This window comes from Oratosquilla oratoria, chromosome 25 (genome assembly GCF_046742065.1).
Source record: "Oratosquilla oratoria isolate Oo_2021 chromosome 25, ASM4674206v1, whole genome shotgun sequence".
Lineage (NCBI taxonomy): Eukaryota > Metazoa > Arthropoda > Malacostraca > Stomatopoda > Squillidae > Oratosquilla > Oratosquilla oratoria.
In genome coordinates, this window is record NC_134801.1 from 9,713,621 (window position 1) to 9,733,879 (window position 20,259).

A 20,259-nucleotide genomic window follows, 5' to 3' on the forward strand; every position below is an offset into this window, starting at 1 on the left:
TTTTCCGTTCAAAAAGCATCTTGTAGGGATTTATGACATCGTCGACCTTGTTGCAAAATTGCACAGAACGAACCATATCGTCGTCCCATTCCTGTGACCCCTCTTTTAATTCTTTAGGCAGGTTGCAAAGTTTGGCCAACCGTTCCAAAGTCAAGCCAGTTTGGTCGACAACTTCTGTTTCTTGCTGCGTTTCTTTTTCTTCTTCTTCGCTGGCCGACTTCATCAAGTCTTCGAGGTCTGTGTCAGTTAACAGCTGGGAATGGCAGTCTAATAACTCGTCGATGTCTCCCGTGGACATGCCTGCAAGGCCGTCACCTCCAGTGATCGCAGCCAACTGCAAACCTTTCTGTACTGCGGAGTGTTGGATTTTGCCAGGTGTAAATCCCTTGTCATCGTAAATAACCTCGGGCCACAACTTCTTCCAGCTCGCATTAATAGTGGCAGGCTTCATTCCTTGCAATGCCTTCTGTATATTTTGGAGGCATGTAGCAATTGTGTACTGCTGCCAGTATGCTTTCAAGTTAAAATTTTTGTCTTCATCTTCTTGGGCAACATCCACAGAAGCAACCAGGTTCACCAGGACATTCCTCATGTATAGGGCCTTGAACACCCTGATAACCCCTGAATAAGTGACATAGTGTTGGACAGCAGGAACTCATTCTGAATGCCCTCATGTGACAGATCAGTAGCGTGGCCACCAGCGTTATCCATAAGGAGAAGGATTTCGAATGGGAAGCCTTTCTCTAATTGATACACCATGACTTGTGGGATAAAACACTGGTGGAACCATTGAATGTCAGCATCTTCGTTATCCACGTCTTTGGATTGTGCATCCAATATACGGGTAGCAAATTCTTGTTTTTGTTTTTTAAAACCCTTGGGTTTTTAGACTTGTAAATAAGTCCTGGCTTTAACAAAAATCCCACAGCATTGCCACACATCATGAAGGTAACACGATCCTTGTATGCTTTAAAGCCAGGGTTTTACTTCCTCTTTGAAAAGGAAAGTTCACAACGGCATTCTTTTCCAAAAAAAAAGCCCGTCTTGTCCACATTAACCCCTTCCATACGGTGCCGCACACGTAGGCGTCATGAGGAGCAAATGGATTCGCGACGCTGCCATATCGGCGTCTTGATTATATTTATTGTAGTCGCCCCTGTGTTTTTACATTCTTCCAAATGTGCCCTGAATCCCATTCTCTGTGGTTTTCAAAATTCGCGGGTGAAAGAGAGAACGATCGATATAAGCGGTGACTATATTTTATGATGCGAGTATTATTACGACACGTCATACGGCTGGCATTGGCTGCTGCCCGCGAGATTTAAGTCCGGAGTGAAGTGGTTAAAAACTTGTTTGGGCTTATATCCACCTTCAGAGATAATATTCTCAAAAGTTTCATTCACATATGCTTCAGCAGTGCTCGTGTCAGCAGAAGCAGTCTTGCCATGCAGGGAAACACTTTTTAGGCTGAAGTGTTTCTGAAACTTAGCAATAACAAGATACGAAGGTACTGTATGCACATCGCATTCTAGATTTTTTTTTGTCATGTGAGTTACAAGTTCAAATACCCCTGTATGTTTTTTTACCATCTTATGTTTGTTTTGTTGTTCCTAGACTAGGAAATAATATTTATTATTAATATTTTAATGGATTTAATGAAAAATTTTAGGTGTACATATGTCACAATCTTTCTAGAATTTTCAAGAAACTCCGCCATATATTTTAAAAATCCGCAAAGTCATGAATCCACAATAGTTGAACTGTGAAGTAGTGAGGGATCACTGTATAGCAAACATTATTGGAGCCAGTACTGAGCCCTGTGGGACTCCACTTATCATTTCTTCCCAAGTAGAATTTTTATCTCTGAGCACCACTCTCATTTTTCTTCCATGCAAGAAATCTTCCATCCTGATGGTATAGATGAGAGTAAAAGGGAAGAGATTGGTAGTATGTTTGTAAGGATACAGATGCATGTGTTAGTGTTGAGTGAAACAAAAATGAGATGGAAGGATGAGTTGGAATTTGGGAACATAGTGGGGTGTCAGGAGTGAAGAGGTGGTAAGGGAGGGAGAGTGACATTTTTGGTGAAGAGATAGAAAGTGCATGGTAGAGTAGAGCAAAGTGTCTCCAAAGATAATGTAGGCAAAGGTGAAAATGGGATGGGAGATATGGGTGTTTGCAAATGTACACAGCCTTGGTAGAGAAATGTAATGAGGAGATGGAAGCATTTTGGATTTATTTAAATGAAATCGTAAAGTTTTGGAAAAAATGTATAGTAGTGTTGGGATCTCTCACTGCTAGAATAGATGAGTCAGTTGATGGAATGGTAGGGAAGAATGAAGTGGCAAGTAAAGACTACAGTTGCGAGATGTTAGGGACAAAGGAAGAATGGTTATGTTTCAAGGAGGAAATGCTAAAATAAGCAGTCAGTATTTGGGATGAGGAAAATGAGGTGGACCATGTGACACAGTGAATGACAGGGTGTGTGGCATCCACACCACAAACGATTGCTTTGCCATGCAAGCTAACAGGTAATTGACAACTGGAACAAACCACCTTGCCGATCTCACTGACTACTCTAACAGTCACTATTGTTAGGGATGCACCAGGATGGCAGCCCTTCAGGGCACAAGGGGATTGATGATTGGTTAATGGGACTGCCACATGATCCTTGAACTAACTATAAGCCATGTTTCTCAAAAGTTACAAAAGGAGAGAACAGGGTGGAAATGATCACAATAAGAGTTGAAGATAGACATGAAAAGTAGAAAGTTTGTGGTGATTTATGTGCCCCCAAAAATGGGGTCTTGGAGATTATTCTAAAATGTTAGAAGATACAAGGCTTTCATTAAATGAGATGTTGAAGGATAGAGGAAATGCAGTACTTATGGAAGATTTTAACTGCAAAGAAATCTATTGGGAAAAGATGACAGGGAAAGATGGAGAGGATCTATGGGGAAATGTATTACTTGACATGACTATAGAGTAGACAATGACACAATGGGTAAAAGAAAATACCAGATATAGAGATAATGAAGAACCATTGAGACTAGATTTATCATTTACATCAGAACCTGAAATTGTGGATAAAATTGAATACAAGACACCAATTGGGAACAGTGATCACATATTACTTAAACTAGAACTAAAAGAGGAAATGTATATATGGAGAGAAATGAGAAATACAGAAAAGGAAGACTGATGTATAGTAAAATTGACTTTGAGAAACTTAGGAAATTTTTTCAAAAAGTGAGTTGGAAAAAAATCTACAATGAAGAGACACAAATCGAAGAAAAATAGATGATTCTGATGGAAATCTATAATGAAGGAGTGGATAAATATGTACCAAAACAAAAACAGGAAAAGGTGTATATAAAGTGCTTTTTTAACAGCAGGTGCAGTGAAGCAAAAGATAGAAGAGATAAAGCTTGGAAAAGATGGAAAAAAAGACAAAAAACCTAGAAAGTAGCAAATATACATCAATCAAAGGAATATGTAAAAATATGCAGGGAAGAAAAAAGAAACTATGAAAAAGACATAACAGAAAAATATAAGGATCAACCAAAACTATTCTATATAGATATATGAGCAGTAAACTAAAAAACAAACAGGAAATAGTGAAACTACATCAAGGGAATATGGAATACACAGAAGATATAGAAATGGCTGAAGTCATGAGCAAACACCTACAGTTGGTTTTCACTAGAGAAAATGTACAGCATCAGAATGAAGGGTGAGAAGTGAGATTCCCCCCCCCCATGAGGGAAATAACAGTAACATGAAAAGAAATAATGGACCACATAACAAATCTTGATGTCTTTTTTATGTAATTTCTTGTCATTTTATTATGAATGCCTATACCTATAGCCCTACAATATTATTCAGTTGAGTGCTGAGAGATCAAATAACTTAAATATAAAGAAATTATAATTTTACAAACTCTGATGGTTGCAAAGGTAGAGGATGAACTTGGAGCAAAGTTGATAATGGTAGCTGGATGCCCTGCCCTGTGCATGATATCTGCACCAGGGGTCCCAATCGCAGTGCAAGAAATATGGCTCCAGACCGCATGCAGCCAACAACATACACATTGTCTTTTGTCCATGTAAGGTCTTGAATCCAATGAAACCTGTAAAATGTGTGAATTAAAATCAGACAATGAAACAATAATTACTATATATGATATAATATTTATAAAGTATGCACTTCATCAAGACAAAATCCATTATCTCCATTTCAATCATTCAATTGTTGCCTCGAGTTTCACTAAATGGATCCCCCCTTCACATATACATGTGGTTTGGCAATGGTCCTTGGAACCTCCCACAGATCTCTCTGAGAAGAAACTCCAGGCTGCTGTTTATGTTGTATCAGTGTGGGACTGTTTCTATGTCACCAGCTGAAGAGATGAGCAGTCACTGGTTCACTTCTCCATGTGTAAAAAAGTGTAATAATTACAGTTGAAGTTAATAGAGAGTTATCTTGGACCCAGTCTAGAGACCATGTTTCATGCACCTCCTGATGAAGGTGAGAGGATTATCAGGTTTTAAAATGGGCAGTTTTGTAGTCCATCTTCCAGTACCTTCACATGCAGGCACCTGTCATTGGTCCCCACTTCAATTAAGCATTATTTTTTTTATTACTGCAGAAATACAAGTCATTTAAATCTGTTTACCCCAAGCATAAAAAAAATTGTGGCACAACAGGAGGTATACAAATTGATAGGGAGTATGGGAGACTATAAAAATGTATGGAGTGGAGGAGAGATATTTGGATGGGGTAAAGGACATAATGTTTGAGATAATTGTTGGTTTGAGTTAAAGAAAATATATATCATCATAGTTGTTTTAATCTGCATACAAGACCAGCAACAGGTACCAGCACGTGGTGGTCATACAAGATGGACAACAACACTGCACATTTGTAAAACCTATCAACCCCCTCACTTCCATCAGGAGGTGCAGCCTTCAAGGTCTGACACTCAGTCTCCTGACTGGGCCCAAAATCTTTCTTTATCAAATACAGCTGTATTTCTTACATTTTCTCAAATATAAAGAGCTGATAATAGGTGATTGCTCTGCTCTCCCAACAATTTTTGGCCAGTGACATAGAAAGAGTCCCATATTGATGTAACACAGACAATAGCCCAAAGTTTTTTCCTAAAGAGATTTGTGGAAGGTTCTGAGGAGTAAAGAACAGAAGGTTAATATAGAGTTGTACAGAGTGGCTCTGGTCTACAGGGGTGTCCCAAAACAGTTCCTAAACTACTAACTGTACTTCACCATGTGATCAATACCCCAGTACAGATTTGATGGTAATAATTGTTGCCAAAAGTTTCACTGAATGGAAACCTGCAGCCCCACAAATGCTGGAAATGGTACTCAGGTCCTCCCAAAGATCTCCATGAAAAGAGACTTTGGACTGCTACCTGTCAAGGCTACACCTTTCCATGGAAATTAAAGCAGGATAGCTTATATCATTTAAATACAACTACTGAATGAGTTGTGATGAATTATAATGGACATTTCAGTCCATTACAAGTTCAGATAAGGAAAAAAATGTTTAGATGTTTATCCAAATGAATTTTAAAACTTTCCACTATATCAAATTTCAATGCATCAGCTAGAAGTTTATTCCATTCATTGATGTTTTGTTTCTTATATTTAAGATGAGTTTTGTGGATTGCCATTGCACACTTTCCAATCTATCAATGTCTTATGAGATTTTGGGGCCCTATATAATCAAACATATTCCAAGTGTGGGCAGAGTAGTGACCTATATGACTGACTAATGAAAGCTGGAATTCTTAAGTCAAAAGACTGCACTATCAGTACCAGTACCCTATCTGCTTGGATATTTAAAGGTCATTACTGATAATTACACCAAATTATTTTTCATTCTCCACATTAGGTCAACATATTTCCAAATAATTTAGAGGGGTGGTGCATGGGAATGGAGTATGTGGGGATGAAATAGGTGGGAGTGGATTTATGCCTTTGATTTATCTCCCTTGTAAGGGGGAAAAAGCCCTTGGTATATGTATTTCCAAATGACCTCTAGTCATATTATTATTCTTACATATACCATACATACATATACCAAAGGCTTTTTCCCCCTTACAAGGGAGGTAGCCAAAAAGAAAAAGGCATATAAACCATTCCCACCCATTCCATCCCTAAATACACTCCACCCCCCTCCACCCTCTACCCTCCCTTTTATCTTGGCACCTCCTGGATGACGGGTCATCCCTGCATCTTGTCCACTGCCCTGGGTCAGAAGCAGTGTCGCAAGACACAGCACATCTACAACAAGGCCACTTCATTGTATCAGCAACCCCCCCCTCTCCATCCCCTCATGCAGAAAAGGAGAAGACGGGGAGAAATCCCTTTAGGCTGCATCAAATTTTTCTCACACATACTACCTCACCCCCCATCCCACCACCCATTCCACCTCATGCATCACAACATCATCCATATACAACCATTCTCCATTCACCCCTGTCTTCTGTCCTCTCCCGTCCTTCCTCTACAGACATTCCCCTCTTCCCCAAAGCCCCTTTCACCCCATCCATCCATCTCATCCTAGGTTGCCCCCTCATGTTCACTTCCTCCACATCTGCCTTCCATACCTCTTTTACTAGTCTTTCCTCATTCATTCTTTCAATGTGTCCAAACCATCCTAATACTCTTTCATCCACCCTATCTCCCAACTCCCTTACCACCCCTGTTCTCCTCACCTCCTCATTTTTCACTCTATCCAGCCTAGTAACCCCCATCATACTTCTCAGATACCTCATCTCAAACACATTCAAATTCCTTCTCACTTCCTCTCTTATGTTCCATGCTTCTGCACCATACAGTGCTGTTGGTACAACCACTCTTTCATACAATCTCCTCTTAGCCACCATTCCCAAATGTCTATTCCTCATTACACTTTTTAATCTCCCAAGGCATTTACTCGCTTCTCTCAATCTACATTCTACCTCCACCTCCACTCCACCCTTTCCTGCCACATTCACACCCAAGTATCTAAAACTATCCACTTCCTCCAGTCTCTCTCCCTTAATGCTCACTTTCAGTCTGCTGCCACTTTCACCCCTTGTACATCTCATCACCTTACTTTTACCCACATTTATCTTCAACTTTCTTCTTTCACACACTCCCCCAAACTCTGTCACCAACCTCCACAATCCCTCCTATGATCCTGCTACAAGTGCAGTGTCGTCTGCAAACAACAGCTGGCTCACCTCCTGCTTTTCTCCATCTTCTTTAACCATCTCCAATCTCTGACCCACCACCCTTGCATTTACCTCTCGCACCACTCCATCCATGTATAGGTTGAATAGCCAGGGCGACAACACATCCCTGACGAGGTCCCACCTTTACCTCGAACCACTCACTCTCTCCATTTCTAATCCTGACAAATGCTCTATTACTCTCGTAAAAACTCTTGACAGCTCCTAGAAGCTTTCCTCCTATCCTGTATATCTGCAAAACCTCCCACAGTGCCTTTCTGTCTACCCTGTCATAAGCCTTTTCCAGATCCATAAAAGCCCAAAAAACATCTTACCTTTTCCTATAGCTTTCTCACATATCTGTCTTACCAAAAAACCTGATCTGTGCAACCCCTACCTGTCCTAAACCCACACTGTTCCTCACCAATTACTCCCTCTGCTCTTCTGCTAATCCTCTAAATCAAGATTCTCCCATAAGCCTTCCCAACTACACTTACAAGCTAATCCCTCTGAAACTACTCAACAAGCTAATCCCTCTGAAACTACTACACTCACACTTGTCCCCTTTTCCCTTGTAAAGTGGAACTATACAGGCATTCCTCCAGTCCTCCGGCACTCTACTCTCTCTCCAGCAAAATTAGATAACCTCACCAGCCAGTCCACCATCATTATACCTCCTTAATTTTAGACATTCTGCATGGCATCCATCCAGACCAAGTGCATTACCTGCTCTCATCATCTTGACAACTGCCTTCACTTCATCCTTCCTTATTTCTCCTCCATTTTCCTCACTCATCACAGTCATTTTCTTAGCACTTCCCACTGCAACTATCTTTCCCTCCCTATCCTCCTTCACATTTAGCAACTCCCTAAAATACTCTGCCCATCTTCCCCTTACTACCTTCTCTTCCATTATCATCTCTCCATCTGCACCTTTTACCTTTTCTTCTCTACTTGATTCACCTCCTCTTCCTCTCTTAATTTCTTCCCAAAACATCTTATTACTTTCAAAATTTTCTGTCATACTCTTACCCCAATTCACATCTGCTCTCCTCTTTGCCTCTTTACCTTGTGCTTTACTTCTCTTTTCTTTGTACCTCTCATATGACTCCCTCGTCCTATTTTGTAACCAATCTGTGAAAGCTCGCTTCTTCTCTTCTACAACATTCTTTGTTTCCTCATTCCACCATTCACTACCCTTCCTTCTATTTCCTCCTGTCCTTCTTGTTCCACACACCATCTTTGCACACTTTGTGACTCCCTCCTTGAACCATCCCCATTCCTCCTCCACTCCTAGCTCTACTCTATCCTTCACTCTCTTCCACTCCTCTCTCAGCTTCTTCTTGTACTCCTTCTCCTTTTCATTTAAAGAGCCCACTCTAAGCACCTCCCTACCTTTTGTTCTTTTCCTCTTTCTCCATCTATCCTCCACTCTCAACTTACCTTCCACCAAAAAATGATCTGATATTCCCCCACTCTCTCCCCTTAGCACATGTACATCCTTAACTCTTCCTATCATACTCCTATCTACAACTACATGGTCCATTAACACTCTACCACCCTTCCATCCACCACCCTCTCCCATGTGTACTCATGCTTGACTTTCTTTCGAAACACTGTATTTCCTATCATAAACTCTCTTTCTAGACACATTTCCACCATCAACTCTCCACTATGATTCTTTCCTGGAACTCCACATTTCCTAAACCACTCCATCAATTGGTTCATTTCCTACCCTAGCATTAAGGGCTCCCAATACCACTACATTGATGTTCCTCCCTAATCCCTCTATGCACTCCATTTAAATCTATGCAGACGACGCAAAAATACTAAAGAAAGTAAAAACTGAGGAGGATTGCAACTCATTACAACAAGACTTAGACAAGATCTGGAAATGAACTCAAAAGTGGGAAGTGAAATTCAATATCAAGAAATGTATAATGGAATTTGGAAAAAGTAAAAACAGAATATCGAGAGATTATAAAATTTGTGAAGAGGTAAAAAAAGTAAACTCGGAAAAAGACCTTGGAGTGATGATCAGCAAAGACTTGACACCAGATAAGCATATTAATAATATAGTCGGAGAAACCTACAATTTATTGAGGTCAATAAAAGTGGCATTTGCCTATTTGGACAAGGAAATTATAAAAAATAATATAACTACACTAATAAGACCAAAACTTGAATACACAGCAACACTATGTACACCCAGTACCAAAAAGAATATAAAAAAATTAGAAAGAATACGAAGAGCAAAAACAAAACTGGCACCAACTCTTTTCAAAATGACATGAACAAAGACTGTCCAAATTAGAATTACCAACTCTGGAACAAAGAAGGGAAAGAGGAGACCTACTATCTATAGAATTATGAAGGGAATGGAAATCTTAGATGGGACAATGGAAAACAAGACATGAAAAGAAACTAAAAAAAGATAATTACAGAAGAGATCTAAAAAAAATAGCTTCCCACACTGAGTGATAGATACTTGGAACAAATTAGACAAAGAAAACAGTGTGTGCAAACACTATTCAAGATTTTAAGAAAAAACTTGATGCTGAGAGATACAATGACAGGTCACCACAAGCATAGCTCCCTTCCTCTATAGTACAACTAGGTAAATACATTTCCTTTCCCAGTTTCACTTTCATCCACATTATCCTTGAGGAAACCTCCTTCCACTCCACTACACATTTACCTATCTCTTCACTTACTTGTATAGCCACCCCTTCTCTCTCTCGCCCTCTCTTCACTCCTGAGAACCTCCCAATTACACTCCCAAACTCACACTCGCCCTTCCCTCTCAACTTAGTTTCACTCAAAGCCAACACATCCATCTTTCTTCTCACAAACATACTATCTCTTCCCTTTTACTCTCATCTGTACCACATCCACGCACATTAAAAGACCCAAACCTTAGGGTGCTTGCTTGAAAACTCCTAGACCCTCTTATGCCTTTACTTTTTTTAGGAGTGTCCCCTGTGGGGCTCAAATATTGCAGTGCTGGACATCATTCTGGGTATATTTTATAACAAATGATCTTCATTTATTTATTTGTATCCTTTCATACAAAGATACCCAAAAATGGTCAGAAAAACTACTTAAAACATCTGATATAAATGAATATTTAGATATCGTACTTTTAATTACCCTGTCTGGGGTATTGGCTGCATGTTCTTATTGGGTTAAGAAAGAACTGGACACAGTTGTAGCTTTCCACATCCAGTTCTTTCTTAAAATCATGTATAGTTTTAGTACTCACTGTTTTCTCTCTTTTGAAAGAGAAAACAAAGAGTGCTAAAATTATACATGATTTTAAGAAAGAACTGGATGCGGAAAGATACAACTGTGGGTCACTACAAGCATAGCTCTTCTCTCGCAAAATACAACTAGGTAAATGCATGCAAACAAAGGTGCACTTAGATTAGATACAGGAGAACAACATTGTCAAGTCTTCACTCATATAAAGTTTTTGTATATTATAAGTGGTGTACATAGTGAATGAAGTCCTAATATTCATGTAGCAACAGAAAGTAAGAAAGTCGATTATGGGAGGCAGGTTAAAGGAGCTTACTGGTACTGTTAACCCCTTCCATACGGTGCCGCACACGTAGGCGTCATGGGGAGCGAGTGTATTCGCGAGGCTGCCATATCGGCGTCTTGATTATATTTATTGTAGTCGCCCCTCCATAATGACATTCTTTCTAATTCTTTTGTAATCGCATTTTCTATGGTTATCAAAATTCACGGGTGAAGAGAGAACGATCGATATAAGCGGTGACTATATTTTATGATGCGAGTATTATTACGACACGTCGTACGGCTGGCATTGGCTGCTGCCACCGAGATCTAAGTCCATGACGCCTACGTGTGCGGCACCGTATGGAAGGGGTTAAGATTAGCCAAAATTACTGTCAGACTGTAGGCCTACCAGATAAGTTATGGTTACCTGTGTACAGTGTGACCCTCCCAATTTTTTGAGAAATCTCTATCATAAAAAATTGCACTATACACAAGTATACACTAAAAACCCACTGTTAATTGGATTTAAGAAAATAAAGGAAATAATGATTTCCGCATATTTCGATCACTTGCTGTGATCCTCTTCAAGCAGAATACACTTGAAGAGGATCACAGCAAGTGATCGAAATATACGGAAATCATTATTTCCTTTATTTTCTTAAATCCAATCAACAGTGGGTTTTTAGTGTATTTATTAATGTGTTATGACATTACTGGACAGTGATACACAAGTATATATGGTATATGTATAAAACCAAACTGAAAAAATGGATATTCTCATTTACATGAAGTATAAGTCTATCTATATACCAGGAGCTTTTTCATCCCCCTTAAAAAGGAGGAAGCTAAGTCAAAGGGCATGCATCCACTCCCACCCATTGCACTCCCATCCTCCACCCTTTTCTCCTTCTCATCTTAGCTCCTCATGGATAAAGGGTCATCCCTGTTTCTTGCCCACTGCCCTGGATCAGGAGCAATACAGAAAGACACAGTACACCCAAAGCAAGGCCACTTCACTTAATCGCAGACTCCCACTCTTCATATAAGGGTATAAGTGACCAATCATTATTATTAAGAAAACTACTGTCAGTATTCTCTACCAATCAAAATAAAACATGAAGCATGAAATAAGAAAAACATTCTGTGAGCTACATTCAATGCAATCTTAATAAGGTAGATACAACCACTCCTCGTTTAACGACGACAATTGGGACCAGCGCGCCGTCGTTAACCGAATTGGTCATTAAGCGAAAGTGTATACATATACGTACATGTACTGTATGTACAATGTCCAGCAATACATGTATCTTTATTTTCATGTATTTTCCCTCTTTTATACAGTACATTAAAGCTTTATTTACTGTTTATTTACGGTGGTTAGGTTCCTGAAATTACCGTATATGACCAAATCCGCGTATGCTGACATTCCATATTGAATACCGGGGTATTTTTTTAGTTTCGACCATGGGCGCAATATAGCAATAGAAAATTAATTATTAATTTTGTAACTTAAAATGTATCAACATAATAAGCAATTTTGTGGGCGGAAATGAAAGTAAAAAATACCATGCTACAAGAAAATATGCTAATGAACGAAGTCAGTAGCATAGGATTGGGACGCCATCTTGTCGTCTGCCAACGTCTCTCACGACGACGACAACGAGGACGAGCCGGATGACATTTAATTTGCAAGTAATGATTTATCAAACACAGGTCAGGTTAGTTTAGTTTAGGTTAGACGAATTCATCATCCTTTTATTTCTTCGACATCGGCATCTATCATAACAAACATGGTGTACCATTCGTCCGTCATGACTTCGTTACTTACGAAATTTGTTTTAGCACCTTTTTTTTTTTTCTGCTCACAAAATTGCATATTACTTTGATACATTATAATTTACAAAATTAATAATTAATTTTCTATTGCTATATTGCGCCCATGGACGAAACTAAAAATTTACCACTACCGGTATATACTGTACCCCAGGTAGTTTTTGCAGCTTGCAGGATGGTAATGTAGACCTAAGCTTCAGAACACTTTACCTCACAGCTAATATCCACCGTACAAGTTCAATTATAACATCATACAAATTTGCCTCAGCCAACTTAATTATCGTACATGACGTCGTAACTTCAGGAGATTTACGTTAAACGTCTGTCATAAAGCCCGTCGTAACTCCGCGTCGTCGCTAACCGAGTAGGTCGTTAAACGAGGAGTACCTGTACTATGTTTCCTTACATTATTTGTGATCTACTGACATACTCACCTTGGGTCAGACCTTCTTGGAGATCCCTGAACATCTACAGCCACAACTGCATCACTAGCTGATTTAAGCTGCACCAATTTAGAACTCAATGGTCTGTGTGAGTTGATGGCAATACTTAGAATTCCACAATTATGTGCATGACTGTTGGAATGAAAAGAGAATAAATGTGTAAGTAATTAACATATACAAAATTCATAACTTTTTCCTCTTTGATCTATAATTGAAAAAATATATATAAACAAGTTTATATATATATTCCAAAAGGCTTTCCCCCCTTATATATATATATATATATATATATATATATATATATATATATATATATATATATATATATATATATATATATGTATTTACCTAGTTGTATTTTACGGGAAGGGGAGCTATGCTCGTGGTGTCCCGTTTTCATATCTCATTTTATCTAAACTATTTTTAAATTCATGTATTGTTTTTGCACACACCACTTTCTCATCTAACTTGTTCCAACTGTCTATTACTCTGTGAGGAAAGCTGTTCTTTTTCAGGTCTCTTCTATAGCTGTCTTTTTTTTATTTTCTTTCCATGTCCTCTTGTATTTCTCTCATCCCATTTTATCAGATTCTCTCTATCAGTAATTTCTATGCCTTTCATGATTCTGTATATAGCTATCAAATCTCCTCTCTCTCTTCTTTGCTCTAGTGTCTGTAGTTCAAGTTTTGCTAGTCTCTCTTCATATGATAGTTTTGAGAGTGTAGGTGCCAATTTTGTAATTGCTCTTTGTATTCTTTCAAGTTTTTTTATACATTTTTTTGTACTTGGTGACCATATCGTTGCTGCATATTCCAATCTTGGTCTTATCAGGGTGATTAGGATTTTCTTCACCATTTCTTCATCCAGGTATGTAAATGCAAATTTGATTGTTCTTATTAAATTATAGGTTTCTCCAAAAATCTTATTTATATGTTTCTCAGGTGACATATTATTCATAACAATGACTCCCAGGTCTTTTTCATTTTCTACTTTTTTTATTCCTTCTTCTCCCAATTTATATGATCCTGTTATTCTGTTTTTACTTTTTTCAAATTCCATTATACTACACTTCTTTGTATTGAACTCCATCTCCCACTTCCTACTCCATTCCTATACTTCATTTAGATCTCTCTGTAGTGATTCACAATCTTCTTCCGTGTTCACTGTTTTCAATAGTTTTGCATCATCTGCAAAGAAGCTCATATAGCTTTCAATTTCTTCATCCATATCATTAATATATATAGCAAACATTATTGGGGCCAGAACTGTTCCTTGTGGAACACCGCTTATTACTTCATACCATTTTGAGTGTTGGTCTCTTATCACTACTCTCATTTTTCTTTCTTGCAAAAAGTCTTCCATCCAATTTAGTAGTTTGCCCTGTATTCCTCCTTCAGTTTCTAATTTCTTAAGCAACTTCTTATGTGGTACTTTGTCAAAAGCTTTTTTTAGGTCTAGAAATGCACAATCAGCCCATCCATCTCTTTCTTGTATTATATCTATTAGCCTTGAATAGAAACACATTAAATTGGTGACGCATGATCGTCCCTGTCTGAATCCAAATTGTCTTGGATTTAGCACGTTGTTTTTTTCTAAATATTTTACCCATCTATTTTTGACAATTCTTTCACAAATTTTTGCTATTGTACTTGTTAGAGAGACTGGCCTATAGTTGTTAGAGTCTTCTTTATTTCCCCCTTTATATATAGGTACTATATTTGCTTTTTTCCAATCTTCTGGAACTTTACCTTCTTTCAAGGAACTGTTTATTATGCTATGTATTTTGTCTGCCAGTTCATTCCTGCATTCTTTCAGAATCCAGTTTGCTATTTCATCTGGTCCATGCGATTTTCTGACATCAAGATTACTCAAGTGGTTCAATATTTCATTCTTTGTTACTTCTATTTCTTTCATAGGGGGGACTTTCTCTTTCCATTCAATCTCTTCAGGTTGTATGTTCTCCCTTGTAAACACGGATTTAAAATGTTTGTTCATAATTTCCACCATTTCAATTTCCTCTGTGTATTCAACTCCTCCTTGTCTTAATTTCTCCAAATCTTGTTTGTTTTTCAGTTTGTTGTTTACAAATCTGTAAAATAGTTTTGGTTGATCTTTACATTTTTCTATGACATCTTTTTCATATTTTCTCTTTTCCTCTCTGCACGCTTGTACATATTCATTTCTATAACAAGTATATATTTTCCATTTTTCTGGTCTTCTGTTATTCTTCCATTTGGCCCAGGCTTTGTCTCTTTTGTCTTTTATCTCCCTACAACTTTTATTGTACCAGCACTTTACATATTCTTTTTCTTGTTTTTGTCTTGGGACATACTTTTCTACTCCTTTTTTATAGATTTTTGTCAAAATATTCCATTTCTCTTCTACTGTTGTATCTTCTTTGTGTATTCTTTCCCAGTTTTCATTTTGAAAGAATTCTCTTATTTTATCAAAATTTGCTTTTTCATACATCAATCTTCCTTTTCTATATTGTTCATTTCTTTTCATGTATTTTTTCTCATTTAGTTCCAGTTCTATCAATATGTGGTCACTTTTGCTTATTGGTGCCTGGTATTCTATCTTTTCCACTATTTCAGGTTCTGATGTGATTATTAGGTCTAGTCTCGATGGTTCTTCTTCATTTCTATACCTAGTGTTCTCTTGGATCCATTGTGTCATTGTGTGGTCAGTAATCATCTCAAGTAGAACACTTCCCCATGAGTCTTCTTCACCCTTTACGGTCATCTCTTCCCAGCATATTTCTTTGCAATTATAGTCGCCCATCATAACTATTCTTCCTCCATCTTCCATTATCTTGTTTAGTGTTATTCTTGTGTCTTCTAACATGCCTTTATGTTCATTCTCTTCCCATGAGGCTGTTTTGGGGGGCACATAGTTTATTACAAACTTTCTGCTCTTCTTATCTCTATCTTCTACTTCTATCATGATCATCTCTACTCTATTGTTCCCATATGTGACACTCTTCACGCTTATATCCTTCTTAGTCAGGAACATAACTCCACCCCCTTGTTTTTTCTCTCTTATTCTAATCCAATAATTATATGCATTGTGTCCTATGCTGTTGGGTGGTATTGGACCTTTTAATTTTGTCTCAACAATTCCCATTATGTCCAGATCTTTTTCTTTCAGATATTTGTTCAGTTCATTCAGTCCTGTTATTAATCCATCTATATTTGTGTAGCATACTTTTAACTTTCTGTTATTTCCATTGTATTCTCTGTTTCTTTTGTGTTTCTCTCTGTTATTTTCCATTGCTTCAATTTCATATTCACTACTCTCCAGTAGAATTCTTGTTTTTCTGTCTCCGTTCTGGTCTCGTTTTTTTTTCTTAGCTTTATGTCTTTTTCTTATTTCCTCCTCTCTTTCCTCTTTATTCATTTCCCTTTTTATCCATACCTTTTTATATTGTTCACTTGTTGCTAGTTTCCCTGTTTTGGATAAGATATTCTCTGCCGTCGTTTGTGCCCTGAATTTAATCTTAATTGGTCTGGTCTTGTCTATACTATATTTCCCAAGCCTGAATTTCTCTTCGATTTGTTTCATTATTTCTGGCTCATCTTCCTGAACTAATTCTAGTAAATTTCTTACTTTTTCATTTTCCTCTTTGGTTCTTGTGGTTCTATTTGGGTTATGTTTCTCTTCCATTCCTAATATAATTATACATTTCTTTCTATCTGCTAAGTCTCTTACTATATTCTCCTTCTGTCTCATCACTTTAATAACTGAGTCTTCAGTTTGTTCTTTCATTTGCTGTTTGATTATGTCAGTAAATGCAACTTTACTGTTTTCTTGATTTTTTTTCCAACCCTCCTTGTTGTCCTTATTATTCTCCTTTAAGACTTTATTCTCCTCTTTTACTTCTTTTAACTGTTTTTTTTTTAATTCTTCAATTTCCTTAGTTAAGTTTTTGTTCGCCTTCTCTAGTTCTTCCAATTTTTCAACCCTCTGCACAATGTTGTTAACGTGACCGAACCTAAGTTCCCAGTGCTCGATCATCTTATCGAGCTTCTCTTCTAGTCTTGTTAATCGTGGGGGGGTTTGTGTGCCCCCCACCCTCTTTAAATCCCTGGAAAATATTCTCATCACCTTCTACTGTATTACTCTTATCTATACTTCTGATCTTTACATTTTTGTTAGACATTTCGTCGTCGCTAAATTGGTCCGGACCTCTTTTGTTTAGATGGCGTCTGCCTGCCTGGGCCAAGTCCTCACCTTCCTCATTTCCTTCCATTTCCCTCAGTAATCCCTCCCCTTCTCCTTTTTCCTCACTTTCCCCTACACCACGAGCAATTTCCCCCCACCCTGTAAATACAATAGGTACTTCCTTTGCTTCGGGATCCACGAAATTTCACTTTTCTTCAGAACGTCCTCTAAGCCGTCCGTTCGTTAAAGTGTGTGTGTATTTACCTTCATCCATATCATTAATATATATAGCAAACATTATTGGGGCCAGAACTGTTCCCTGCAGAACTCCGCTTATTACTTCATCCCATTTTGAGTGCTGGTTTCTTATCACTACTCTCATTTTTCTTTCTTGCAAAAAGTCTTCCATCCAATTTAGTAGTTTGCCCTGTATTCCTCCTTCAGTTTCTAATTTCTTAAGCAACTTCTTATGTGGTACTTTGTCAAAAGCTTTCTTTAGGTCTAAAACTGCACAGTCCACCCATCCATCTCTTTCTTGTATTATATCTATTAGCCTTGAATAGAAACATATTAAATTGGTGACGCATGATCGTCCTTGTCTGAATCCAAATTGCCTTGGATTTAACACTTTGTTTTTTTCTAAATATTTTACCTATCTACTTTTGATAATTCTTTCACAAATTTTTGCTATTGTACTTGTTAGAGAGACTGGTCTATAGTTGGTAGGTTCTTCTTTATTTCCTCCTTTATATATAGGTACTATATTTGCTTTTTTCCAATCTTCTGGAACTTTTCCTTCTTTCAAGGAACTATTTAATATGCTATGTATTTTGTCTGCCAGTTCATTCCTGCATTCTTTCAGTATCCAGTTTGCTATTTCATCTGGTCCATGCGATTTTCTGACATCAAAATTACTCAAGTGTGTTAATATTTCATTCTTTGTTACTTTTATTTCTTCCATAGGGGGGACTTTCTCATTCCATTCGTTCTCTCCAGGTTGTATGTTCTCCCTTGTAAACACTGATTTAAAATGTTTGTTCATAATTTCCACCATTTCCATTTCCTCAGTGTATTCAACTCCCTCTTGTATTAATTTCTCCAAGTCTTGTTTGTTTTTCAGTTTATTGTTTACAAATCTGTAGAATAGTTTTGGTTGATCTTTACACTTTTCTATGATATCTTTTTCATATTTTCTCTTTTCCTCTCTGCACGTTTGTACATATTCATTTCTATAACAGGTATATATTTTCCATTTTTCAGGTCTGTCTTTTTTCCATCTGGTCCAGGCTTTGTCTCTTTTGTCTTTTAACTCCCTACAGCTTTTGTTGTACCAGCATTTTACATATTCTTTTTCTTGTTTTTGTCTTGGGACATACTTTTCCACTCCTTTTTTGTAAATTTTTGTCAAAATATTCCATTTCTCTTCTACTGTTGTTTCTTCTTTGTATATTTCTTCCCAGTTTTCCTTTTGAAAGAAGTCTCTTATTTTATCAAAGTTTGTTTTTTCATACATCATTCTTCCTTTTCTATATTGTTCATTTCTTTTCATATATTTTTCTTCATTAAGTTCCAGTTCAATCAATATGTGGTCACTTTTACTTATTGGTGTTTTATATTCAATTTTGTCCACTATTCTAGGTTCAGATGTAATTATTAGGTCTAGTCTCGATGGCTCTTCTTCATTTCTATACCTAGTGTTCTCCTGTATCCATTGTGTCATTGTATGGTCAGTAACCATCTCAAGTAGAGCGTTTCCCCATGAGCCGTCTCCACCCTTTACTGTCATTTCTTCCCAGCAGATTTCTTTGCAATTAAAGTCGCCCATCATAACTATTTTTCCTCCCTCTTCCATTATCTTGTTTAATGTTATCTTTGTGTCCTCTAACATACTTTTATGTTCACTCTCTTCCCATGAGGCTGTTTTTGGGGGCACATAATTTATCACAAACTTTCTGTTCTTCTTATCTCTGTCTTCTACTTCCATCATTATCATCTCTACTGTATTCTTTCCATATGTGACACACTTCACGTTTATATCCTTCTTAGGAACATAACTCCACCCCCTTCCTTTTTCACTCTGTTTCTAATCCAATAATTATATGCATCATGTCCTACACTGTTGCGTGGTAGTGGACCTTTTAATTTTGTTTCTACAATTCCCATTATGTCTGGTTCTTTTTCTTTCAAATAATCATTCAGCTCATTCAATCCTATTATTAATCCATCTATATTTGTGTAAGACACTCTTAGTTTTCTGCCACTTCCATTGTGTTCTGTTTCCCTTTTGTTTTTCTCTTGTATGTCGACTTTCTTTAGTTTCATATTCACTACTCTCCAATAGAATCTCTCTTTTTCTGACTCCGTTCTTATCTCGTTTTTTTCCTTAGCTTCAAGTCTTTTCTGTTTTTCTTCCTCTCTTTCCTCTTTATTCATTTCCCTTTTTATCCATACCTTTTTATATTGTTCACTTGTTGCTAGTTTCCCTGTTTTGGATAAGATATTCTCAGCCGTAGTTTGTGACCTGAATTTCATCTTAATTGGTCTGGTCTTGTCTGTACTATATTTCCCTAGCCTGAATTTCTCTTCGATTTGTTTCATTATTTCTGGTTCATCTTCCTGAACTAATTCTAGTAAATTTCTTACTTTTTCATTTTCCTCTTTGATTCTTGTGGTTCTATCTGGGTTATGTTTCTCTTCCATTCCTAATATAATTATACATTTCTTTCTGTCTGCTAAGTCTCTTACTATATTCTCCTTCTGTCTCATCACTTTAATAACTGAGTGTTCAGTTTGTTCATTCATTTGCTGTCTGATTATGTCAGTGAATGCAACTTTGCTATTTTCTTGGATTTTTTTCCAACCCTCCTTGTTCTCCTTATTATTCTCCTTTAAGACTTTATTCTCTTCTTTTACTTCTTTTAACTGTTTTTTTTAATTCTTCAATTTCCTTAGTTAAGTTCTTGTTCTCCTTCTCTAGTTCTTCCAATTTTTCAACCCTCCGTACAATGTTGTTAACATGACCGAACCTACGCTCCAAGTCCTCGATCATCTTATCGACCTTCTCTT

General features: G+C 37.4%; 1 protein-coding gene across 4 annotated transcripts in view; it reads right to left on the bottom strand.

Annotated features, from left to right (window-relative positions):
* LOC143038805 (uncharacterized) overlaps positions 1-20,259 on the bottom strand; it is a 283,401-nt gene that overhangs the window by 144,313 nt on the left and 118,829 nt on the right. For all 4 annotated transcript variants that reach the window (XM_076208350.1, XM_076208351.1, XM_076208348.1 and 1 more), the window contains 2 exons: positions 13,024-13,164; positions 3,941-4,129 (listed from right to left, as the gene is read on the bottom strand). In XM_076208350.1, the coding sequence (XP_076064465.1) occupies positions 3,941-4,129; positions 13,024-13,164 (330 nt within the window). The remainder of the gene's footprint in view (positions 1-3,940; positions 4,130-13,023; positions 13,165-20,259) is intronic.